The sequence below is a fragment of the Cucumis sativus genome, chromosome 5, assembly GCF_000004075.3.
Source record: "Cucumis sativus cultivar 9930 chromosome 5, Cucumber_9930_V3, whole genome shotgun sequence".
In the NCBI taxonomy this organism is placed as follows: Eukaryota; Viridiplantae; Streptophyta; class Magnoliopsida; order Cucurbitales; family Cucurbitaceae; genus Cucumis; species Cucumis sativus.
In genome coordinates, this window is record NC_026659.2 from 24,458,670 (window position 1) to 24,484,398 (window position 25,729).

At 35.2% G+C, this 25,729-nt stretch overlaps 4 protein-coding genes and 1 non-coding gene across 6 annotated transcripts; 2 read left to right on the top strand and 3 right to left on the bottom strand.

Moving 5' to 3' along the window:
- Nucleotides 1–824: 824 nt before the first annotated feature.
- On the top strand, nt 825–5,347 carry LOC101209714 (dr1-associated corepressor). The gene is made up of 6 exons (XM_004147038.3): nt 825–1,060; nt 3,367–3,439; nt 3,538–3,631; nt 3,886–3,999; nt 4,073–4,127; nt 4,439–5,347. Exons 1-6 carry the CDS (start codon nt 1,028–1,030, stop codon nt 4,919–4,921), a joined length of 852 nt encoding a protein of 283 aa, XP_004147086.1. The 5' UTR covers nt 825–1,027; the 3' UTR covers nt 4,922–5,347.
- A 1,065-nt stretch (nt 5,348–6,412) lies between these two features.
- On the bottom strand, nt 6,413–10,190 carry LOC101209225 (cysteine proteinase inhibitor 12). The gene is made up of 4 exons (XM_004147036.3): nt 9,721–10,190; nt 8,360–8,579; nt 7,805–7,950; nt 6,413–6,854 (listed from the first exon to the last, which is right to left on the bottom strand). Exons 1-4 carry the CDS (start codon nt 9,964–9,966, stop codon nt 6,717–6,719), a joined length of 750 nt encoding a protein of 249 aa, XP_004147084.1. The 5' UTR covers nt 9,967–10,190; the 3' UTR covers nt 6,413–6,716.
- Nucleotides 10,191–11,280: 1,090 nt separating this feature from the next.
- On the bottom strand, nt 11,281–19,264 carry LOC101208981 (cytochrome P450 714C3). Of its 2 annotated transcripts, none has more exons than XM_011657230.2 (7): nt 18,809–19,264; nt 17,432–17,631; nt 16,039–16,686; nt 14,660–14,810; nt 13,561–13,737; nt 12,772–12,935; nt 11,281–11,851 (listed from the first exon to the last, which is right to left on the bottom strand). In XM_011657230.2, exons 1-7 carry the CDS (start codon nt 19,095–19,097, stop codon nt 11,741–11,743), a joined length of 1,740 nt encoding a protein of 579 aa, XP_011655532.1. In that variant the 5' UTR covers nt 19,098–19,264; the 3' UTR covers nt 11,281–11,740. The 2 variants fall into 2 exon arrangements, with proteins under 2 accessions (XP_011655532.1, XP_004147083.1); XM_004147035.3 differs by having other exon boundaries at nt 13,561–13,731; nt 18,809–19,262.
- A 116-nt stretch (nt 19,265–19,380) lies between these two features.
- Nucleotides 19,381–19,452, bottom strand: TRNAK-UUU. The gene has a single exon. It is a non-coding gene; the product is annotated as a tRNA-Lys (tRNA).
- A 1,464-nt stretch (nt 19,453–20,916) lies between these two features.
- On the top strand, nt 20,917–25,729 carry LOC101208737 (65-kDa microtubule-associated protein 5). Its single transcript, XM_004147034.3, has 11 exons — nt 20,917–20,985; nt 21,288–21,494; nt 21,623–21,868; nt 21,991–22,206; nt 22,307–22,462; nt 22,566–22,725; nt 22,813–22,964; nt 23,956–24,043; nt 24,395–24,468; nt 24,542–24,616; nt 25,195–25,729. Exons 1-11 carry the CDS (start codon nt 20,917–20,919, stop codon nt 25,441–25,443), a joined length of 1,692 nt encoding a protein of 563 aa, XP_004147082.1. The 3' UTR covers nt 25,444–25,729.

A 25,729-nucleotide genomic window follows, 5' to 3' on the forward strand; every position in this document is an offset into this window, starting at 1 on the left:
TTGAAACATTTCAAAACATATAGTTTTAAACTGAATTCAAACACAAAAATATAATGATCGAAAATATAGCATTTTAGGATTTAAAGAATAGCAAAATATCGAAACTATTTACAAAAATATATATATAGTAAAATTAATTGAACTCTATATAGTTCATTTGAATTTTTTCCATAAACTACCTACGGATTTGATTTAAATTTCGAACTTAATTTTTAAAAATTATTCACAAAAAAATCCATTATCGTCCGTATATATATACACTATTGATTATATAAAATGAACAATATTTTTTAAAATGACATGTAATAGATGGTGCTAATCTCATGTATTTGCAAAAAAAAATTAAAATAAAGTTAGAATAATATAAGTTGAGGGTTTTAATTGAAAAAGTCGCAAATTTAAGTGGTGTAATATATTATAAAAAAATATATATTTATATCCTGAAATTTAAAGTTTGTAGTATTTAAATAATTGTATTAATTTAAATAGTAAAATCTAAAATGATATCGATTTAAACTTCGATTTATAAATTTGATTAATTTAAACCATATAATTTTAAAAAATTAAAGTTTTAAATGATACATTTATTTATAATTTGAACTAATTATTGTTGATGGATGGAATTGATGTATTTACGTAATTATAGTTTTCTCTTTTTTAGAATAAGAGAAAATCGGAAGCGTCAAAATAAATGTGACCGATAAAAATCGGACTTCTGAAAGGAAGGATTGATTTTCCGTTCCAGGTCATAAATTTGGGGTATTATAGTCTTTTCGATTAGTAATGTTGAGCTACTTCTACAAATTCTAGATTTCTGGGTTCGATTTCTAATTTCTTGATCGTAGAGCTATTTATGATAAAAACCCTAAATTTTCCTGGATCTGAGATTGCTTCGATAGATTTCTGTGTTCATTGCCAATTGATCGGAATGGTAATCGAATTCTGCTGAAGTTTTGGCAATTTTGTTGCTGTTGTTCCTTCATTTTTCATATTTTTTCATCCATTTGAATGTCTCGAATCTGACGCCATGAGGAAGAAGCTCGATACCCGCTTTCCTGCTGTAAGTTCGTAATTTTTGGTTTTATACTTTCGATCCATTTCATAATTCTGTTTTTGTTCTGCTTCTTACGAATTGAAGCCTTAATTTGTTTCGTTTATTAATTTCTGCGATTACGAAGAGATCATGGGCGTACAATTTCGTCCGGCGATTTGTGCAATTTTTTTTTTCTTTTTATATCGTTATTATCATCTGGTTGGTATGGTGCAACGTTTTGATGTATTCATGATATGAAGGGATTTTTAAAATAAAATAAAATAAAATATATGTATTTTTCCATTTGTTTGTCTCGGCCAATTAAGCTCACTCTGCAGTTTTGTTCATCTGCAACTTGTCCTGCTGGGTTCAAAGTATTAAATATTAGTTACGGATCTTTGTGATGAATTTAATCATTGTTGGTGTCCTATTATTGGTTGTTTTAACGCAGCTTTAAAAGTTTAAATTTATGGCTTTTTTGTTCTGCGAGGGGGGTAATTCATAGTAATGGTTTGCAATAGTAGGGTTTTTCCTATTAAAAAAATTCATCTGTTATTTGATCCTACCAAACAAAAGGGGCTGCTAAGAAAGAGGGCGGATTCAGAAAGGGCACAATGAACTATGATAGAGAGAAATCTTTGAAACAAATTGCATTAAGAAGCTCAAAGGGAGGCAGGGATTTTTCTTCCTAAATACCCTCCTGTTCCTATCTAACCAGACATGCCATGACATATAGAAACCCCCATCAAATTTGTGAAAGGGCATAACAGAGGAGGTGATTGTGTCCTCAAGATAGTAAACCACAAAAATCAACCAAAACTCTACCCTTTCCCTTTAAGTTTTGTGTCAATATAGGAACAGTTATTTTTTTTAAGACGACACTCAACATTCTTAAGTAAGTTGTAACGTTAAAATATTAGCTTTCATCCATATGTCTTATTTACTCACAAAATCTGTTCATTGTACTGAAGCTTTGAAATCTTCTTGAAAGTGTTAACTAAGATTCAATAACAAGACATACCTCTTGATTTTAATTTGTAACTGCTAAACTAGTGGAAAATACTCTATTGGGAAACCTAGAGATTAACCAGAAACCCGGGAGATGATTAGTTTCTGGGGTGTTTGGTGCGCTCCTACAGTCTCTACAATTGCTTCTATGAACAACACTTTTTTATTTGTGCCAATTGGAGTAGTTTTTGGCTTTGTTTTAGGCTTTGAAGAGTTGATTCGTTGATAAGGATCTCTGTCAATTTGTTTTGTCTGTCCTTTTGACAATTGACACGAATCATGCATATTGAAAGCCTTGGGTGTTTAAACTGGCATTTTCTTTCGCACACATCAGCTATCCTTTTCAAGTATAGAACTTCTAGAATATGAGTTCTGTAGATAATTTGATTAGTTCATAAATGTTTTGATTGGAAGCTTTTTCTTTTTTATCTTTTTGTTTATAATAATGGGACTTTTTCTTTCCATATTTTAGAATTTGGATGTAGGGGTCGTGGCTTACTTACTCTAATGAACTTGCAAGGACAGAACATCTTGATAGTTTACATAATGGTTTTGTGATGACAATGTTCCTTCTTTTCCTCCTTTTTTTTTTCTTTTAATAAAAGATTGAACAGCCTCCGAGTTTTCTTTCATATGGCATTGATAATGTTTCATTAGACATCTTGACTTACATTTTCTGGGCTGTTATTTTTTTGTTTCATTAAATTTTTTTTAAAATAGAATATAAAAAGTCTCCACATAGAATGCAAAAGAGACATGTATTCTCATCCACAGGGTGTTCTTCAACAATTCTTTTTTTTGTTACCATTTACCAACGAACAGCCATGGTTCGACATCAAACATTACTCAAATGATTTCTTGAAACCAGGTGAAGAATGGTAGCTCAATACGTTGTGAATTGATTTCAAAGCACTGAATGAATTAACAGTCAATTCACTTACTTTTTGTTATTAGTGAATCTTACTAGTTACTGATGTGCGTACATCACTTTTTTCTGCTGCTCGATATAAATAGTCTTGTTACTTTTTTTGGCAATGATCATGATCAGGAGGCCCCCTTTCATATTTAAATTAGATATCCATTGGCTTGGCTTTTACTTAATGATTTTAATTTCCCTATGTTTTTGGTTTTTTTTTTTTTTGGGGGGGGGGGATGTTTAACATAATAACATGTAAGAAATTTTCAAAGACCTTGTGGACTCACTTTCTTCAGTTAAACTGTGAGGAAGAATATTCATTTTAACTGAACATTAAACTTTCAAATGAACCCTAACTTCGATTGGACATTCAGTTCATTGTTGTCTGATGAATGATTGTATTTGGCAGGCTCGAATTAAAAAGATAATGCAAGCAGATGAGGATGTTGGAAAGATAGCATTGGCAGTGCCCGTTTTAGTTTGTAAGCAAACGATACAGATCATTCAGTCATATTTGATGCCATACTTTGTTCATTTAAAAAATATATGATTGCTAATGTTTCTTCCACATTAATGCCAGCTAAAGCATTGGAACTGTTCCTGCAAGACCTCTGTGATCGTACATATGAGATAACTCTACAAAGAGGAGCAAAGACAATGAACTCTTTACACCTGTAAGAATATATTTTAACCAACCTTTTTTCTTTTTGGTTTTGAGACAACGATGTATTCAAGCTCCAAAAACTTACGTTTCTTGTTGTTTAGACTCTTGTTTTGAATTTACCTTTAGCATCTAACTGGTTAATTCCTTGAGTGACATACAACCTTAAATGAGGAATTAGGTTAATTCCTCGTTTGGTTCCTCAAACTTGATTGCAATGTTTTTGGTTATCAATTCGTCTTAACATTATTTCAACTTTTATTACAGAAAGCACTGTGTACAAAGCTATAGTGTTTTCGATTTTCTGAGGGATATTGTTGGTCGGGTGCCAGATTATGGTCATGGTCATTCTGATGGTGCTGTTGATGATAGAAAGAGGAGGTATGAAATACTTGTTTTCCTGTTACTATTATGTTAAGATCCATAGATTACTAAACGTGCTATATCTGATCAGGAAACCCCTTGGTGACGAGGGTAATGATTTTGACGAGTTGAAAAAGAGCAAGATGGTAATTATTCTTTCCTCCTAACGAATCAGCTTAATATTTGCTAAACTGCGTTTTATTTGACTTAGACAGCAAACCAAGACTTAAGAATTAGTAACTGTCACCCTAGCTCAGTCAGTGGTAATTGGCATGACCTTTTTTTCCTTAGAGGTGGAAATTTCAATTTGTTGTATTTGCAAAAAAAATAAGATTTAGTAATTGACATTTTTGTAGTGTCGTCAAATACATAATGAATTCACTGGACTGGTGAGATGAATGGAAAGATAAATCACAACTAGAATGAGAACATGATTTATTCTACTTTTTCTCCCCAGCATGACATGAGCCATGTCAGCACCGGTAGAGGAAGAGGAAGGGGACGAGGACGGGGTCGTGGACGACCTGCTCGATCAGCCGAAAGGGACAACTACCAACCTAACCCTGATGTCGACCCTTGCACATCCATAGAGAACAGGAACAAGAACCCCAACCCCGATGTGCACATGGAACATCACGTCGAGCCTAGTGATACACCAAAAGAAGTTAGTGAAGCCAATCAAGCTATCCAAAACTTCGATCTTAATGCTGATGTCAGCACTAATGAAGACTCCAAGACAGTACCAGCAGCAGCAGTTTCAGATGCGCCCATCGAACCAGCTGCACCTACAACAACTACCGAGTCCGAGACTAAAGCAGCTGATGAATTCCCTGCCTGGCCTCTTTCTGACGTGGACAAAATGGCAATTGATCCTCTCCAATATACACATCTCAGCTCAAGAGTAGATGAGGAAGAGGAAGATTATGATGAAGAGGAGTAAACATGCTGGCTGACCGACCAGGCCGGGCTGGCCACAAGTGCCGAGAAACATCTGTTACTTGAAGCAAACTACATAGGAAGGAGAAGGTCTAAGTAGAGGAAAATAAGAAGAATCAGAGATTGGAGTTCAATCTATTACAATGTCCTATGTAGTTTATCATTTTCTGATATTTTTTTCCTTAAAATCTTAATGTTCTAAGTAAATGATTTCCCGATCTAACATTAGGTCTGTAGCTGTTGAAAGTAATAGCTTTGTTCATTATGTAATCCATGTGAAGAGTGTTAACCTTTGGGGTAAGGGTAGGGTTGTACTTTTTTCTTTCTTTCTTCTATGCATGTTAATTGTCAAAACCCTAATTAATTTACCTTTAAGATTACAGTATTTTAGTTGAGAGTCCAACATTGCTCTCTCACACTATCATTGCTATTCTTGTCATTGTCATTGCTCAAGGTTTTTGTCTAATACACTTCCAATTATTTTTAGAACAAGTTAAATCACAAATCGATTAACTACCAAATATGCTCCAAAACGTGGAGTGATAGAAAAAGTTGAAAGAATTTTTGAGATATGGATAATAGAGGAAGTTCGAAAAATGTTTGAGATGTAAACTTCCTGAACAGAAAATGAAGTTCGAAGAATTTTTGAAATATGAGTAATAGAGGAAGTTCAAAGAATTTTCGAGATATGGGTAATAGAGGAGAAGAATTTTGGAAATATAGGTAATAAAGGAGGAAGTGCTGAAATATACTAAAAATGAAGGAGCAAGTGAATATTGCACAAAAATTTTCTGAATCTAGAGATAATAGAGGAGAAAATGAGACCGAAAATTCCTAAAGAAAATTTTCGAATACACGAAAATAGAAATTTCCTAAATTCACAAGAATAGAATAGGAAGAGAGGATTATTTTTTCTCGAAAATAGAGTAGGAAGAGAGAATTATTCTCTCTCCATTGACCAGAGGTCGGGGATGGTAATACATTCCCAAAAGAAAAAATATAATATATATGTATGTATAATGTATATCATTTATATTTATTTGTCAAAATAAGAAAACAAAATTGAAAATATTAATATATATGTATATCTATTTATATTTCTTTGTCAAAATAAAAAAACAAAATTGAAAATAATTTTCCTCTCAACGGTGGAAAAAAAGGGATAGGGAACGGGGGGTGGCATCCCGTGGACATCTCTCTAATATGAACACCATCGAGGATTTGTAAATTGTCAGAAAGAAAGTAAAGGATTTGAATACTTAAAAAATATGTAGTTATTGTAATAAGATGGATTTGTTGTTGAGAGAAGTCTGAAGTCTTGAAAATGGTGTTTAGTGTGTCGATAGACAACACCAAGCCATACACTTCAAGTACGATAGATTATATTTGATAAACACACCACATGATACTAATTTTCAATCCCAAATTAAGCTTAAATCCACATTAACTCTCATATCTGTGTGAGATTTTTAAAGGACTTTCTAAAACTAGGTCGAAAACGAAAAGGAACAGGTTCACTTCATAGTGTAAACCCAGAATTGAAAATATACCCACAATCCCTATGTTTTGTTTAGTTTTGTTGTTCATACAATTCAAGCAAGGATTAAAGAAAGCAGATGAAAAGGAAACCACAGATCCAAAACCTAAGTAGTAAGTGGCTACATCATTGACCATGGTTTTTTTTATGTATCAGCCTGACGACTCGAACTTCAAAAGAAGTTAAGAAGTATACAGCTTTAAAGGTTATATTGTACATAAACTTGTATTTTATTTAATTATATTGAACCATCCAAACTCCCTTAGGAATGATCTTGCACCATCTGATTTAGAAGGAAGTTACCTTCATTGTTCTTGTGGACCTCCACTTTGAACTTCTCTTCTTTACTCCCTCTCTTCAGCTTTAGGAGCAAATCAAACTTTGCAGCATCTTCGATCACCTGTTCTCACGCCATCATGAATCTCTCATTAGTATTATGTAAATTGATAAACAACATAATTAAAATGAACAAAAGGTATGTGATTTAGGATGTTGAGTTTTCACCAGAAGAAAATTTTCATAAAGTGTGAACATGGGGTATGAATGAATGCCCTACCTTCTCGGGTTTAAAATGTTGGTCGTATTAATTTTGATAGAAGTGGTAGATTAGAAGTTAAGCTAATCAAAATGATATTAACATAAAAGCTTTAAAACAAATTATGGAAACACAACGAATACTACAAAAGTTCAAACTTAATGCCTTCTGGGATGAATGCTACCTTTACTTTCTGGTCAATCAAACATGTCTAAATTATAAAGGAACAAAGAATATACAGATGTTTTAGGTAAGGTTTTATCTAGTTGGAACCCCTCTCCTTTTGTAGGAATTTTGCGGATTTAGTTTTTTGTATGCCCTTGTTTTTCTTTCATGTAAATAAATAAAGATCTTTCTACGGGAAGCTAAGTCTTGCAGCTATTTCATTCTCTATAATGTAAGCCTCATTCCAACCTCTCTCTATCTTGATGTGTTTTTCTAACTCAGAGCACACACATGTTCCATGTCTTTTCCAAACAACATTTAGGATAATAAAGCTTTCGTCTCTGTGGAATGCCCTTTCAACGGTGGGGTTTGCTACAAACAAAAACTCAAAGCACACACATGTTTCATTTTATACGTTTTATTGTATTGGTGTCAATGTAAACAGCCTTTTAATGACTAAAGTATTTCTTTGTTGATTTCTAGTTGGAGGGCTCTTTTATGATCCACCTTTCAATGATGTGAATTTAGTCCTATTTCATCATCAATGAAAAAGACAAATCCTGATATCATAGATCAACTTCACAGTCTCATGATAACCAACTTAAACAGAGGTAAAAACATACAACATAAAAGGACAATAACCCACTTACCTCTGCCTTGGCATGAATGATCTCCAGCAGTTCATATGGGACTAGAGAATTAGATCTCTGCTGGATGGTTCGAAGAGCATGCTGTGCTGCATCCTGAACATGAGGATCATGTGGTGCCACTTCTCGCCATCCCTGGGGATGATCACCTAATTTCTAACCATGGTCAGTAGGATATTAAAGAAAACAATTGTCTGTAAAATCAGTAACAAGACTTTCACATACATTTACAGCTTTTTAACCTGTAAGAATACAAACGAACATACAAGAACTAATGAATGCTTATGCTCTATAATAGAGCTACTAACATTTGCTAAATAGTTGACAATGCAAGTTCACAAGAATATCAACCCTTAGTAAATTAGAAAAGAAACAAAGCCACAACTTCAGATTTTATCAGTCTTCAAGAGGTTATGAATGACTTCAACTGAAAATAATCTCCAAAAAAACAGGTAGAATATGAGTCAACACATTTCCTTTGACACTGGTTCTATATTCAAAGCTATACTTTAAATTGTAATTGAAACTGCACTGCAGGAGTTAAAGAATGTCATTCACCTTTTTTTGCACCAAGATCAGAAGGAGTAATTGAGGGGACATCGCCTGCATGCTTAAACTCTTGCAATTCTTTAAAATTCATCCATGACTTCACCCAAACCTTAGCTTCATACAGCTTCTTTTTACCAGCCTCAACAACCTCAACAGTAAGATGGTGTAATGTACCAGCAACTACCTGCTCTTTTGCCTTCACAACTCTCACAAACTCAAGAAGAGAATTCTGCAAAGGAATGGGAAGATAATTACATCATACACATAAATAACATATGAGTTATACGTCTGCTGCATGAAAAGAGGAAATAGGAACAGGAGGAATTTTTAGTTGCAAACAACTACAATACCATGCTTATGTGTGTCCAATTTGGAAATTTCCAACGAATTTATTGCGGATATTTGTCAAAGGAAAGTTTCCTCCTTAGTTATGGAAAAAGAGTCCATGAAATTAAAATAGAACTTCCACTTAAAAGCTGAAATAAAACTTCAATACAAAATACTCAGAAATGAGAGAAAACTAATCTTTTAAACAGAAATGAAGTTAGTATACATATACATTGGATTTGATAGTAAAAGGAGTTCTTATACTAAAATAAAATCAATATACAATTAGTTGGGATTTCATAGATAGAGTGTTTAAACTGAAAAAAAAATTAACATGAAACACTTGTGAGAAACGAAGAAACAAACTTCTCTTCTAAAGACATGGAAACGTGCTTGTTTAAGTAACTAGAAGTGATCAGAAGATAAATAGAAAATCACATCGTCATAGGGACCATTCGCTAACCTGGTCTCCATCAGCCTTGAAAAGATTAAAACGCCAATATGTTTCCAGTTATCATCTTATGGAAGATTGCAAGATTTTCATAATAAAAATTGAATGTTAATCCTAACTATTGATAGCCAGAAAGACTGGTTCAGTTTTTCGAACTTTTAGACGCGAATTCAAATTCTATGGTCAATCTAAAAACACATTTTAAGCATATCCACTGTCCAAATCTAAAAACCATAGACAGTCAAGTTCCTTCTAAGAAATAATAATCATACCACAGTCAACCGATCCAAATCTATCGAACAAAGAAAGACAAATAGAATCGTGCAGTTTTAGTTCAACACACATCCTCATACTAATCGACACCGACAGAAACCCACAGCCTCAAAATGCAGAACAAGTCAAACAAAATTCAAAATCGCGAAATGAATTCTGCCTGAAACACAGAAATCCACAGCACAACACACAACAAGAACAATATTGACAACAAAAAGCACAGACGCCATCAGCGAGAATCAACGAAACGTGACAGAATAAAAAACACGGAGTAAGAAAAAAATTCACTTAGATAGATATCGAGAGAGAAGCTGTTTACCTCTTTCTTGTTGTGTTCCTCGACGGCAAAACGAGCGAGTTCATCAACATCGGCGGAGTTGGAAGCTCCCTGAGAATCGCGAACGTCTCCAAGTGTGGACGCCATAAGGAGAGGATCGTCCTGGTCAGCGCAAAAGTGAGCTGATGCGTTACCTGCAAGAACAATGATCCCAGAGAAAAACAGCAGCAGCAACAACAACAAAGCAGATGATAATGGAGAAAACGAAATGGAAGTATCCTTGTTCATCAGAGAGGAGAGATGTTCGCAGTTCCTTTCATGTCTTTCGGTTTTGTCAAAAACTTCTACGCGGTGAGATATGAATGAGAATCTCTCTCTCTATCTCTATCTCCCTTGGCGCCACGATCGTAAAATGGGTATTCGTGCCAACTAAGAAACTGCGCCACGAAGCGATGCGTTTGGTTTAAGCATTTTATTTATTGGGCAAAGAATCAAATTTCTTTTGAATCTTCAATAGGTTTATTGGAAGTCAAATTGCACTCTCAACGTCTAGATATCAAGACACCGTCTTATGTACATTCGAGTATGTTAGATCCAAAATCCGAGTCCACCAATTAAATCAAAGTCAATCAATTGAAAAACAAAATTCCACAAATTAAATCAAACTCGATCAATTGAAAAACAAACTCGATCGATTTTAAAGAGTTTTGAATCGATAATTAACTGATTTTTACTCATCAATGTGAGGATCGATTTATCTATTTAGAATCTTTTTGGATAAACATGTAAGGAGGTTTTATTATTATTATATCTACTAGGAAAATACTATATTTAAATTGGCCCATAATTCTTATTAAAGAAAATTCATTAGATCCAACTACCAACTCAAAGGGTAAGTTGAATAAAGTGATCATTTATTACATCTACTAGTAAATTCAAAGTCTTCGAAGGGGAAGAAATAAAAAGGCAATAATCCACCACAGAACCTACTCCCCAAATCCAACATTGAAACAAAGAGAGAGATACACCTTTTCCAACCAAATAAATTCGATAACAACATTATTCTTTTACCTAGATTAACCACAAGCTTTGTGTTTAATTCGATCTCGACGATGTTAGAAAGAAGAGAAACGATTAAAAATTTTATAGTTCAACCTAAAAAAAATAAGAGATTCAAAAGAGTCGAGAATCACTCTCTTACCTCATTACACTACTTTGTACTATTCTAAGAAGCAAGGTAGAATGCCATATAATTTTTGTTTTATTTATAAATATTTTCAATAGTTTTAACCTTAAAACCAATTTGTTGCCATATAAATGTGATTATATATATTAATATTTTGAACCTAAATGTTATATTTACAACTATCCCATTAAACTATGGAAAATAAATTTTTTAAAAAGTCATTCCACCCCTTGAAATATCTGTTGATTTTAAAATCAAAAGATTTGATATCGATATTAAAATTTAATCAAAATCGTCAATATCATCATAAATTCATATGTAGATCCATTTTACACCACTTGCTAAAATGTATAAATAGTGTTCCTCTTAAACGTTAATGCATAAAAAGGGCTAAAGAGAAGAGATCAACGAAGGCATAAAGCATAAACATGGTCTATTAAAGATACATTGTGTAGAGATCAACGAAGGCATAAAGCATAAACATGGTCTATTAAAGATACATTGTGTACCATTGTTCATTATACATTGCAGTACACAATTAACTCTCCCTTCTACGGAGAGAGAGAAAAAAAATAAGAAGAAGGAACTTAGGCCTTTGAGACTCTAAAGATGGGGAAGTACAAGGCCCCGCACAATAATAGAAACTCAAGCGCTTCAAAAACAAGTGATAAAATAGTGAAAAGGCGGCGCTCGAGCTACTATAAAACATAGGGAGGGAAAAAACATGTGTCTCAGCCTCCCATTCGACATCCGACGAGTCGGGGAAAAAGTTACAGAACTTCCCCAGAAAAACAACTATTCTGAGAAAATATTAGTAAACTGACCTGAAGAAATACATACATTACATGGAGGTGTGAGCTTTTAGCTACCTGTTCTTCAGCTGTTCCTCCTTATGAAAACTATCTTCGAATTCAGAAGGATTTGAGCTGTAGAGGGGTTTGATGACGACGACTTCAAGTCGGTTTTAGATTCTGACTGAAGCTTTATCTGCAATGTAGTGAAAAATATAAGCAATGACCAATGAAGATTATTCTATTACCGTTAAAAATGACAACTGTAACGTCATCGGACAAGATTCAGGCCTTTATCAACTACTTCAAAGTCGCAGTTGGAAGAAAAAAAAATTCCAGTTTCATGTTTGCTCTCCATCTTTACACACCTTCCAGTAATCATGTCTACTAAATCACAAATTAAATCGTTAGACTAAGGTGAATCCCATCGTTTAGAGGTGTCTGGGGAGCTGAATTTGTTATAATCCACTGTTGTTACAGTCTAGGTCACAGTAGTTTGTAGGTCAAATAGTCCTAATTATTTCAGTTCAATTTATTTCATGTTAGTTTTTTTCTAACTAGATTTGTGCAGGCATCTAGAGGTGTGATTAGAATACATCCTCAAGTGTTTAATTTGAAAAATAAGTCATTTTAGAAAAAATTGGAATGTTTGGCGACCACTAATTTTGAACAATTTTTATCAAAAGGGGTCAAATAAAAATGAGCCTTCTGATAAACATTTTTGTTTTAAAGCCAATCTAAACAGGCCTTAAGTCAGCAGTCAGTTTAACCCACCTTGACTATTCTTATGTATTTTCAGCATCCCACAATAAATTGGATAATGGGTGTTATTCGAGGTGCTATTCTACAGGTATGGATTGTCAGAACTAGCATATTTAATACTATCTATATGTCGATCTTTTTGTCCACTAGCAATGAGCTTATTGAGAGAGAGAGAGAGAGAAAAGAAGGAATAGGCGGGCATGAAAAAACAAACAAGCCCATAAAAGGAGGGAAGTCCCTCCAAAAAGAAGGGATTCCAACTGATGATAATCAGGACTCCTTCGAATTTTTAATTCCTGAAAGATAGTGTACTTGGAATCTAAGCATAGAGACGCATATAGGTTAATTACCAACCTCGTAATTTGAGAGCAATGAGGCAAATAATGTTGCGAGTCCTTGTATAATAAATTTCTGACCAACACAGGAACGTGCACCAAAGCCAAAGGGAAGAAACACAGCATTGCCGGTTGGATCGTTCAAAACAAATGAGTTATCCCCTTCATCCACATCATTTTCACCTGCATCACGAAAAGCACATCAATACGCAATTTAGACCATATTATTTCAACAAATTAGACTGACACGACAAATCTTCATAAAAATTTAAAATTCCACTGTTCTTCTGCATGCTTCTTTCTTAAGAAAGGATCAGACCTATATGGTTAAGCAGAAAGGAAAATAAAGTGTCTGGATGGACAAGGAACCCTATTCCCCAAGAACTTCTAGGCCAAAATAAAAAGAAAAGGAACTCTACAAATGCATTCAAAATAATAATAATAATGAACAAACAGATGAAGACCAGAGCCTCCACTGTGAAGAAAGAGGGAGAATGAGAGAAATCTGAATCATTATCACAGTTCACATTGAGACCCCAAAAAAATGAAGTTTTGTCCACTGCCACTCGTGAGTCCTATAATCCAAAAATTAAAATATAACCAATTCCCAGTGTACTAATTATCCCACCCTGCTGTGGGATAAGCTTACCTCAAAGGTGAATGTTTTAGATGGTAAATATATTTGAAATGGAAGGAACAATAACTAACAAAATTCATCTCTCTTCAAATGAAAGGACCAAAGAGCTACCAAAAGAAGACACTATTTCAAAATATTCTAGGATAAGTGTTTAAGCGTGGAGTAACATACCTGCAACTGATGTCTGCTGACGCGTATCAGTCCCATTACAAGTCATTGATAGAAAACGATAGGGATTAAACTCATTGGCATCACTTCCCCAGCTTGAACTATCCATCTGTATCAACTTTATGGGTACAACAACTAGTGTTCCGGCAGGTATAGTTATACCAGTCTTTAGGACTAGATTTGGATGTAACAGAAAAACAAATGGGTGACTATACATACAGTGAAAAGTAATGAAGTCAGAGAGTAATCTACAATACTTGGTAGATATATGACCTTAAAGCCGAAAATTATTCACAGGATTTAATACCATAATCCAAAAGGTTAAACTATATGGATCAGGAAGCTGAAATGCACCCAGAACATAATTATATAATTGACTGTCACAATTTCCAAGTATTTAACTATTTAATGAATATTTTATTTAGTGCTGGATCTTTTTAAGTCACGTGTGCTTTCTTCTTTCCTGTTAAAATCGTCGTAAGAAAATTGGCAGCTGTCATACAATAATTTTTCCCACGCTACATCTATTGTCTGGCAGTTTACTTGGATGAAAAGCGAGATGTGACAAGGAAAAGTAGATTTACAATGCAACCATAAGTACATATATTTGCAACTCAAAATCCCAAATACGATTATTGATAAGAAGCCATATGAACTAGAAAGCAAGTTTAGCAAACAACCGACCATACGTTTTCCTGTTTTCGAAGATGATTGAGTCATACCAAGCTCTATAAAACACAATAATACTATAACGCATCTAGTGCCAAGGTCGTTCTGGATTGTGATTAGGCATTGAAATGAAAAACAACATTCTCTTGTTCTTTTTCTTTCTTGAATTTCCCTTGAAGGTTCGTGTAACAATTAAAAAACTTCCATAAACAAACATTAAAAGAATTTATGGGTCAAAGTGCTGTTAACTAAAAAATATGAGTTTGGCTATTGTCAATTCCTTGGCCCCTCATCTTACTTATCCAATCAAAAGACAGGAAAGGACCGACACGCTGCTACTTTCCATAAAGTACCAACAAAGCAGCTATAGATGTTCCAACCGTGCTCATAAAACCTAGCGAACTACAATACAACTATAAAAGAAGTGAGATACCTTGTTTAAGTGAACATCTTTGTAACAGAGGCCCTGATGGCAAAAGACGAGCAGATTCATATATAGTTGCCAACAGAAGTGGCATGTTATCAACATTATTCTGGGGATCTTTCACCGAGTCCTTTTGTGCTCTATTTAGTTCCAAGTTGATCTGTATGAAGATGAATTACTCCAACTTTTTAGAATACCAAATATTCAGTCCATTGATGCAATATATATATATAAAGGCGAAGAGAGAGAGAAAAGTTTTCTCAATTCAGTTAATAGAACTACTTCAAAATATCAAACAGCATTTATGGAAAATACAAATGATTGATTCTAAACAAGGATAGTTATCAGGTATTGTATGGAGAAATGGATCTGTGAATTCCTAGTTTCTTCCACCCTCTCTATCATTCTTAAGGTAGAGTTAAACAAGATCATTGATTCATTTGCACAAGAAGCTCAAGGCAAGGTATCCATTTGTTTTTGTTTTTCTTCTCTATAAGCTTTGAGGGATTCAAACCCCTGAACATCGTGATTCATAGCCTCGTGTTCTAATTTTTTGAGCCTCATCTCATCACCATGGTTGGTTTGGCTCCATTTATTTTCACTTCAGCGAAGTTTTATCATATCTGATATGGAAGGGGAGTAAATAGCTCCATATTTTCCTTCATCAAGAGTTGTCCTTCATGCTAACCTCAAATCACTAGAAAAACAGCTCAGTAGCTTTACGTGTTTTCCAATAAATTGTTTACACCCGTCTTACTTCTTCCCACCAACCCAAATCCCTTTCTTGGCCAGACTACAAGAAGTCTCAACACTGAAGAGGGTTTTAATCTTCTATGGTAGGCTAGGTAGTGCTTAAGACAATCAACACCCTAAACCTAACTTCCAAGTCTTCTCCTTAGTGTTGCATTCTTTATAAGCAGGCGTTCAGGGAGCTTGGTCATTAACTGGGGAGGTTAGGTCTATGTCTCTTGGAAGATTCAAAAACGATATTTTTTCAGGCTGTGGGGTGTGAGCTCCAAATTAGACTTATTATGTGATGATAGAGAAAGTTAATATTCACCCTTCCGAGGAAGGGAGGGAAGGTTTGCATGGTTCTTTGCCATTGTGAGGAGTATTCAGTTCATAAGAAAGAGAAGGGCTCACTTGAGTGTTGAGGGGTTTTAAGAATAAATTTGAAGTGTGACTCATCCAAGAAACCCTTTTAAGCTTTTTATTCAAAATGTTTCTCAAGCTTCCATTTTCTTAATTCCTAATTATTGATCTTTTTTTGCAACTTTTATGGCTCCCTGGTAGCTTCTTGTCTAGCTCTGAGTAGCCATCTCTCATTCTTCTTTAGCTGTAATAATAATGAATGAATATCTTTTTTTTTTAAGAAAAAGACAACTTACCTTTTCTTGTATTTCAGGATTTGTAGCAAGCCTTTCCAAAATGGAAGCGATCAAATTTGCAGTAGTTAGGCATCCATGAAACATCACACCCATAATGTTTCCATACGGTTCTTCATTAGAATTAAAATGATCATTAGGACCAGAAAAGAAACAGCTATTATGCATCTCGGCAGCAGGACAGGGTGGCATATCAAATGCAACCTCCACACTGGAACTTTTAGTTTCACCTTGAGGTTTTTGATTATGAGAGTGAGAGAAAAGGTTGTAATGTTTTTTATATTGCTGAACAATATCTTGTGTTAAGCATTTCAACTTCATGCACAAGCGCTGGTACCGCCAGAATCCTCGTTTCCAGAAAGGAGTAACTCTGTAGGAGGCCCAAACGTTGGCATCTTTTGCAATCATCATCAGAAGTTCTTCATAGATGGTTGCCTTAGACCAACCCAAAAAAGCATCCCCAAAAAGTGTGCACCCTAACAATGTAAAAGCCAAATGTTGAGAAACCTTACTACAATCTATACTTTCTTCGACCATAAGATCTTGTATCCTCCCTACGGAACAATCCACAGCTTTTGCAGGAATAACATTACCCCTCTGAAATGATATTCCATCTAACTTTTCTGCTAACCGTAGTCTTCTGCTTTGCACCTGTACTTGAGACAAAAGAAAATACAATAATCAAACACTAGTATAGAATAAGAGTCTAAGAGACTAAGACAACTAGTCAGGCATCACAATGAAACAATGACATGATCAAGAAAACACGAAGAAATTTTATTCAATCTAATATGTTCAGACTCCTTGAACAGGCGATTGCATGGCTGCTGTCTAGAGCAGCCCCTATGGACAGGACATGCAACTAGGACCCACAACCGTTTAAGGAAATAAGAACTCAAAAGGCACATCATCACAATCTGCAGCCTGCAGGACTCCAAAACTATGTTGGAGGCTGTAATATGATGGGTTTGTTGTAATGGTTGTAATCCAATCCCACCTTTGGATTGAGAGTTTTGGGCACGGTTTGTAATCCCTATTACACTCCCTTCCCAACGTTCACGTTTCGAGTTTCCTGATCCCATGCCAACACTGGTTCTAACATTTCGTTGTAATCATGATTCCCAGAAATTCTGATTACATTCTAGCCTACAAACACATACCTTACAATAGGTTTGCAATTCATACTTCAAACATCCAGAAAATATTAAATAAAGAAGAAACTACTTACTTTTCTTAAATGAATGACACAATTATTACTAATCTTTACTACTAATTAAATGATTGGAGAGCCAAATTCTTTTTCTGCTCCCACAAATCTCTCATTTATATACCATCACGTCAGTGACCTCGCAAGAAAATTAAATAAAACAAAAGAGAGAAAATACAAGTCTCGTACCTTCTCAAAAGAGGAAGCAAAAAGACTTGAACGCCCAAATGCCAATCTGAATGCCCTTCCTGTCAAAGGCAATTTATCCTCGGCCTTTACCAGAATTTCTTTGAGAAGAGCTGGCTCCTTTACAGACACTAAAAGCTGCATGGGACCCAACCATAGCTTGATGACTGGCCCATATTTTTTATGAGAGTCATATAATATATCTGCAGAACAGAAGAGTTTAGTAATTTCTGAGGAAATATTTGTAGATATCAGAGACCATATCAGTTTGGTATATCACTTATCAGATATAGGGGTCAAGAAATTAAACAAAATTTACTACTGATATAAGCAAGTAGAAGCAGATCATGATTCTCACTCATAATTTTTATCATTTATCTTTCTTCATGCCCGTCAAGAAAAATAATAATAAACCAAATAAGGGATATAAATCTGTAGGCAACCGTCAATTCTTGTAGGACTGTGGGGCAAGTTACTGGATTCTTCTTTATTTTCACAGACATTTGTCTGGTCAGGAGGTGGAATACTAGCTTGGCCTCATAATTGTTTTAGAAATATTAAAATCCCATAGGTCAGTATAAGACGTGCTAGTGTAAATATTGATCTGGTGGATTTTCTAGTAAATCATCTCTAACGTGTTTGTATTGGGAGGATGGTGATAACCCAAAATCGCTTACTGAAGCAGATGAAAAGAAAAGTATCAGTTGAAAGAAAAAGCGTCCCCTTGAGTTCAGCAAGAGGAGGGTTCAATACTAATACTTCCATGGATCCAAACTAGATACTCAACCATCAGTTTAAAACTGAATTGCCTTCACTGTCCAAGAGTTTAGCGATAGATCTTAATTCCTTCATAGTGAATGCACTTTGCAAATACAGACCTTACTGGAAATTGTTTCGAATATTTGATTACACGATACTAATCCAAGGCCAACCAATCGTGGTTTTACCCTCTCTGTTTCTCCTGCCAATGGATCCATTCAAAATAAATAGAAGCTTGATTTGGTGCAAAGGAGCTACTGAGATTTTTTGCTGCTACTCCCCTAGCATCTCTTCCCATATAGACGTGCTATTTTTGTTTTCCCCGGGAGCATTCATAAATTTCATCTCATCAACTGAATTTCACTTTTTACTAATAATCAATCAAAGAACAGTCTCGTCGCTCCGAATTCCACCACACGAGTTACACGAAAATGGAAATTATATTCAGTTTTATTGAATCCTATAAAAAATTTGCAGCAGCCTAAGTAAATCAAGAAAGAAAAAAAAAAAAAAAAAAAAACTCAATCTCCACTTCCATTCATTCTCCTTCCTCAATAAAAACCACACTCCACAATCAAACAAACCAAAAAACACACAGATCAAATTCGATTCACAACTCACCAGTGAGATTCCGGCGCGAAATCACCTTGGAGTGACCATAGAAAGACGGACAAGAAGGTCCAGGGAGTAGCTTCGCCTTAGACCACAATTTGAAAAGCGCAACAACTTTGCTGATCAGAACCGCAGTGATGGCGATGAGGAAGAACCAGAGGAAGGCATTGACTTCGCGAGTAACAAAATCTCTAAGAATCCGGGACTTCTGTTGGGAATCACAGTTCCGGGAAGAGTCCGATCGGAGAAGGATTCCGATGACGTTGAAAGGAGTAAAGACGTCGCATTCGGAGCTCATTTTCTCATCGGTAGTAGAAAAGGAAAGAGAAACGAAAATGTAAAAAAGAAAAACAAACAAACTTCGGCACTTAGCTTTCTTTCTTGACTTTTAAGCACCGCCGCCACGATTGTGACGATATTTAAGCCATCTCATCGCCGACTTCACAAGAACTCCATCGTCTGCGGGCGGCTGTACATATCATATTTTGTTCACTCATTTCTGTTGCGCCACGTCGATGAATTATTAAAGAAAAAGAAGAAGAAGATGAAGAGAAAGCAATTTAGATTTGAAAAATTCAAACCGCCGTCTGTGGGGATCGAACCCACGACCACGTGGTTAAAAGCCACGCGCTCTACCACTGAGCTAAGACGGCTTGGTGTTCATAAAGGGTTAGGATTTAGTCTATAGTTTTATGATAACAACAATTTCTAGGCATAGAATTCAAATCATGCATTCCCGTGTAACATGTGAATTGAGTTGTGCTCGTATTGATGCAGTAAAAGAGTTTCTATAGTTTAAAACATATACTATTAAGATTATAATTATACAATAAGTTTTGTTTGAAAGATGAATATATTACTAAGATTAAATTTTATTGTAAAAAAATATACTTTATATCGTCACAAATGAAGTTCAGTTCTTTAGAGATTAACAAAAACGGGTTGTGTGCATAAAAACTAATGAGAATGTTATTTAAAATGCAAGGTGGTGCGATATACTTGACTTTATTTCAAATCTGTTGTGGACTGGCTAAATGAAATATTAAAGATGATTGTGATTGAATTTTTAGGTCATTATAGTCAATAGTATATGTATTGTGCAACGACAACTATTTGATAGATTTGAAAAATGTTCATTGTAATTATTCAAGAAGTTTGTCACAAGGCTCTCTTATTAAGTTGGACATTAGTTTCGATAATATGAAATGAAATAACCCATATTTATAATATTTCAACATCAAATTTCCCAATTTATAAAGTCATGAAATGATAGAGGCATCCACTCATGAGGTGTGGAAATTGAATATCGATGTTAGCAAACTATGCTTTCAAAAGAATAATTTGGACATTAGTTAAGCGGTGAATTTACAAATTCTCTAAGTCTATCTAGAATGGAAATCACATGCACTCTCTTGAAATGGTCATTTTGGATCATATTCCAATGTTCACTAAAATAAACATTTTCACTCAAGTATAAAGTCTAGATCAAGTTATCACATCATCGAAAATCCAAACCTAAACACACGAAGTATTAGAAAAAGTATAATACACTTCATAGAAAAGTCTTCCACTTGTTTAATATATTTTATAGTGTACAAAATAAAATTAGTTTATCGGCAATTGACATCCAATATTTAGAAACGGTAATAAAAAAAATATATTATTTTTTTGTCATTTAGTAATTAAATATTTGCAAATTCAAAAATCCCCCAAAATTAATGACTTCCCATAAATTCAAATTCTCATCCTCATATGAATTATGACAACAAAATAATAACAACAATAATAATGATAACATAAAAATGAAGGGGAAATATTTGGTTCTTAAAAGAGAGCAAATCAAAATGAGCGGTTGGCGCCAAAACCTAGCCCAAAATCCGCACTTGCCATTTTCGAAAACGGGATCTTCCGTTTCTCATTAGGGATCTTCACCATTTCCAGGATTGATGAATTGAATCAGTGGCCGATCAATTCGCCATTTCAGTGGAAAATAGCGCAATTTCATCTTCGTCCGTTTCAATTTTCGATTGGATTCTCTCTTTTTTTTTTTTTTTTTGATTATACTTTCTTTTTGCCGAGTTGCTCTTCGATTCTTCCACTGAATTTTGGTGTCAGAAATGGAGTCTGTGCCTCCCACTCTCTCCCCTTCTCGAACCACTTGCGGCTCTCTCCTCCGCGAATTACAGGTTTTCTCAGTCTCTCTACTCTCAATTGTGCATAAGCAACTTCATGTCTTGAATAATCGAAGCATGTTAATGGTTTGACTAGTTTTGTTGTACGGTAATTGCACTTAATGAGTGTTTAGTGGAGTTCGAACTATTAGTTTGCTTTGCTTCATTGTCACGTTTGGTATCAGTTCAGTTACTTTTGTTCCCTTTTGGGAATTTGGACTCAGTTTTGCTAGTTAATCAACAGCTTGAACAGACAGTTCTTTGTCTTTTTGCATCATATTTAGATTTGTAAATATTGTTTCTGTGTTGTCGTGTAGATTATATGGGACGAAATTGGGGAGTGTGATAGTGAAAGAGATAAGATGCTTCTACAACTCGAGCAAGAATGCCTCGATATTTACCGTAGGAAGGTTGAGAAAACGAGAAAATATAAGGCCGATTTGCACCAACAGTTAGCAGAAGCAGAAACTGAAATTGCCGGGATTGCATCTGCTCTCGGCGAAGGCTTCTCTTCCTTTTCACGAGTAGGTTCATGTAACATTGATGGGTTTTAATATTTTCTAAATTGTTGTTTCATATGCAAAGTGTTTACTGTTACAACTTCCATTTAATAGTTTGGGTTGCATTTTTTCTGTCGTTTCTGTTGGAGAAGGGAAGGGGCACTCTCAAGGAGCAAGTCGTTGCTATAAAACTTATTTTGGAAGAATTGAGATCAAAGAAACGCGGAAGATTGAAGGAATTTTCAGAAGTTCAATTGCAAATTGTCTCCATATGCTCAGAAATAGCTGGCAGTGGTCAATCAAAAAGTTATGTCGATCCGCAAATTCATGAGCATGATCTAACGGCGAAGAAGCTGAGCGAACTTAAACTGCACCTCCAAGAATTGCAGAATGAAAAGGTTGCCATCTCTAGTAGAATGTGTGCGTGTTTTGTCTTGTTTATTTTTTTTCCCGCAGTACACAAGTTAATAATCAACATGGTTATTGTATTCACACAAGTCGGTCATCTCCATATTTGCAGCATTTACGTCTACAAAAGGTGAACACCAATATCAGTCTCATCCACGAGCTATCAGTGGTGATGTCAATGGATTTTCTAAAGACTGTAAATGAAGTCCACCCAAGCTTGGGTGATCCTAAAAGTGGGCCCTCGAGGAGTATTAGTAATGATACTCTTGCAAGATTGAATGGTGTAATTAATTCTCTAAAACAGGAAAAACAAGAAAGGTTACAAAAGGTATTTGGATAAACAAGTAACTCCTTTGATCTGTTTTTATAGTGTTGATTCTTGGACGTTTATCATCCATATTTATTCTACACTTCACCTTGTACTGTAGCTTCAAGATCTTGGAAGGAGGTTGACGGGACTATGGAATCTCATGGACGCACCTGCTGATGAGCGAAAAAGATTTGACCATGCTACCTGTTTAATGTCATCTTCTGTTGAAGAGGTGTCTGCGAAAGGATGCCTTGCTTTAGATATTATTGAACAGGTTTTAGCCTCTTTCTCTTTTTCATAAATTTTTTGTTGATAACCCAGCAAAAGGGTCTGAGCGGTATTTATAATTAACAATTCCCAAATTGAACAAATGGCAGGTTGAAGTTGAAGTCGAGAGGTTAAATATTCTGAAAACTAGCAAGATGAGGGAGCTAATTTTTAAGAGGCAAACAGAACTCGAGGAAATATATGAAGGGGTTCACATGGATATCGACAGTGATGCTGCTCGAAAGACTCTTACCAGTCTAATAGATTCAAGTTAAGGCATTTCTTTAAATTGGAACTGTACTAACTCACTTCCTTTAAATTTTGCAATAATATTTTTGTGTCAATTCTTTTTTTCAGGTAATGTCGATCTTTCCAATTTACTTTCTAGCATGGATGATCAGGTTTCTGAAGCTAAGGAGCAGGCTCTAAGTAGGAAGGATATATTGGACAAGGTAGAAAAATGGCAATTTGCATTGCAGGAGGAGAAGTGGCTCGAAGACTATGAAAGGGTACGTAGTGCATCTGACTATATGATTATACACCATATGCGAACATGTTATATCAGTTATCATACTTCAGTTGTTTATCACATCACTACAACCCTAGGAGCTGTTTTGTAAAGTGAAATCACTCGCTAGAGGTAGTGAGTTTCCTTTGCTTGTTCACATGCGCCATGCTCTCAAATAGAAAAGTTATCTTTATGTACTTGTGCATGCTTTTGCATTCTCTACTCTTAGGACTTCCTCAGGACTTTGAGAAACAAGTCCTTAATACTTCCACATACCGTAGAGTTCATTCCACATACTATAGAGTTCTCCTGGTGACTACACTCGGTGAAACAGATTTAACAGTCCGTGCAGACTATGTAAAAGTATGTCCTTTTTACTCCTTTCTTTAAGGTTGCCAAGAATATTCCAATAACCAAATGAATATTGAGTTCACAGCATTTGGGTCGGGACCTGTGAGTTGTCCTCCTGCCCATTTTCAAACCCTCATGCTGTAGACTGTAGCTCTCTTCTTTAAGTAAGACTGAAAAAACCAGGAACAAGGCTTTACTTTACATATATGACCATGTATGACAGAGAATACATGTTTAATAAGTTTTATCGTGAAGCTTAAACTTGTGCTTGCCTTTTCTTCTAGGAAAAATATGTCATCAACTTGGAATTGATTAGTTCTATTGAAGCTGTAGCATCTAACCGTTGTCGTGAATACATATGCGAGTTCCCAAAGTTGATAAACTTGATCCTAAAATACATGTGTTAGACTATTTATGATGATGGGACATTTCAGATTCTGATTGTCTATCTATATGGTCTTTTAAGATTTTTATTTATATATTTATTTAGGTTTGAGGCTACAAACTCCGTATATCCACGTGACTGATTGAAATTAGGACTTCATACATTCAGAAGATATTTTGTGGACTGTAATTGCAAGCTTCTGCCAGTGAGTAAAAATTCATTTTTATGGACCTGATTATGCTGTTCTTTTGCCCAGGATGACAATCGTTACAGTGCGGGAAGAGGAGCTCACAAGAATTTGAAACGCGCTGAGAAAGCACGGGTGCTCGTCACCAAATTACATTGTGAGTCTTTCATCACGCTCTTAATTCGGCCCTTTTTTTTGGTTTTGAATCATTCCATATTGCTCCTGTATGCTATATGTATTTTAGAATGATGCTTTTGCCAAATCTGAACGAAAATTTTTCATATCTTCTTATGTTCATACAACATTATGATTCTTCAATTTGTCTCATAATTGAAAAACATATCAAGACCAATATTCAAGGACATCCACGAAATACATTATACCAATGGATATCCACGAAACATGAGATTAACAAGCTGTGCAAAGTTAAACCTTGCTGTTTGATAGCCAAATGTTGGATGCATACTTGGTACCTCCCGTTACTAACTAAGTCGACTTTATTGTTTAGCCATGGTTGAAAGTTTGGCTGCTAAAGTTAAAGCTTGGGAATCAGAAAAGGGAATTACTTTCTCATATGAGAAGGTAAGAAACAGAGAACCGATTTGTGCTTGAATTGCGCTAGTTATGGTTGTAACCTTGATTTTATAACTTGCAGGTTCCCCTTCTGCGTACCTTGGAGGAGGATGCAAAGTTGCGGCAGGAGAGAGAAGAAGGGAAGCGAAAATCACGGGTCAGTTTTTGACTCTATACCTCTAGTATAAATGTACAATCACCATCACTTGTTTAACTTAAAAAGTACCTAGATGCTTTACAAACATTTGCAGATCTATTTGATCATTATCCTCCGCATACCTTTTGAAGTTATTAAAATACAATCCACCTCTGATAAGGTCCAATAACTTGCTTCATGTGTTGGAAACCTAGAAGTGCTGCCAGGTTATGCGTTGAATAAGAATAAAAGTTCACAACCCAATCAGAGGGAACCCAATTGAACCAATCGAATAGGTTTTGTTTGATGTCCTGCACAATCATTTGGTTCTATTCTAACTGAACAGAACCAAACCCCAACCACACTTGGTTCAACAAATATTATGCTGAATTCAATCAAATTGAACTTAGTTCCAAACTAAATAATCGGAGTGTTGAATTTGTTACTATTAGTTAACGAGTTATAATAGTTTATATGCAAACTATTTTCATATGAGTTTGTATTGAAAGTAAAAACTATTTGACATTATTTATTTGACAAAAAAAAGAAATCAGTCCCCAGTATTCTAACATCTAACAAGAATTTTTTTAGTAAAACAGGAGCAGAAACGGTTGCAAGAACAACTCGCTTCAGAGCAAGAGGCACTATATGGATCAAAGCCAATACCTAAGAAACCATTGGGTCAGAGCAACACGATGTTGGGGACCCCCGGTCGCCGGATTGGAACTCCAGGTCGGTATGGGTTTTCCGGCAGCAAAGATCGAAGAGAAAGCGGGAGAGTACCTAACATAATACCAGTCAACTATGTTGCTCTTCCAAAAGATGATTCAGCTTCCAAGGGAGCCTGAGGCAGAGGCAGAGGCAGAGGCAGAGGAAGGTTATACATTCTAATTCTCATTGTATATGATATATGCTTCCTGTGTTGCTCATCAGATTCTCATCCCTTAGCCTTTTCTTTTTTGTTGCATTTGTTAGATTCCTTTTGCTTCCTGCAAGGTGGAATTAATCATACTACAGTTTTATTCTCTTCTATGTGACTGATACCAACAATATTATTAGTCTAACCATGAGAGATCTTATAATTGTGTAATTAGTCCTTATGAAGAAGTGCCCCTTTCGCTTTGTTTTTCTTTT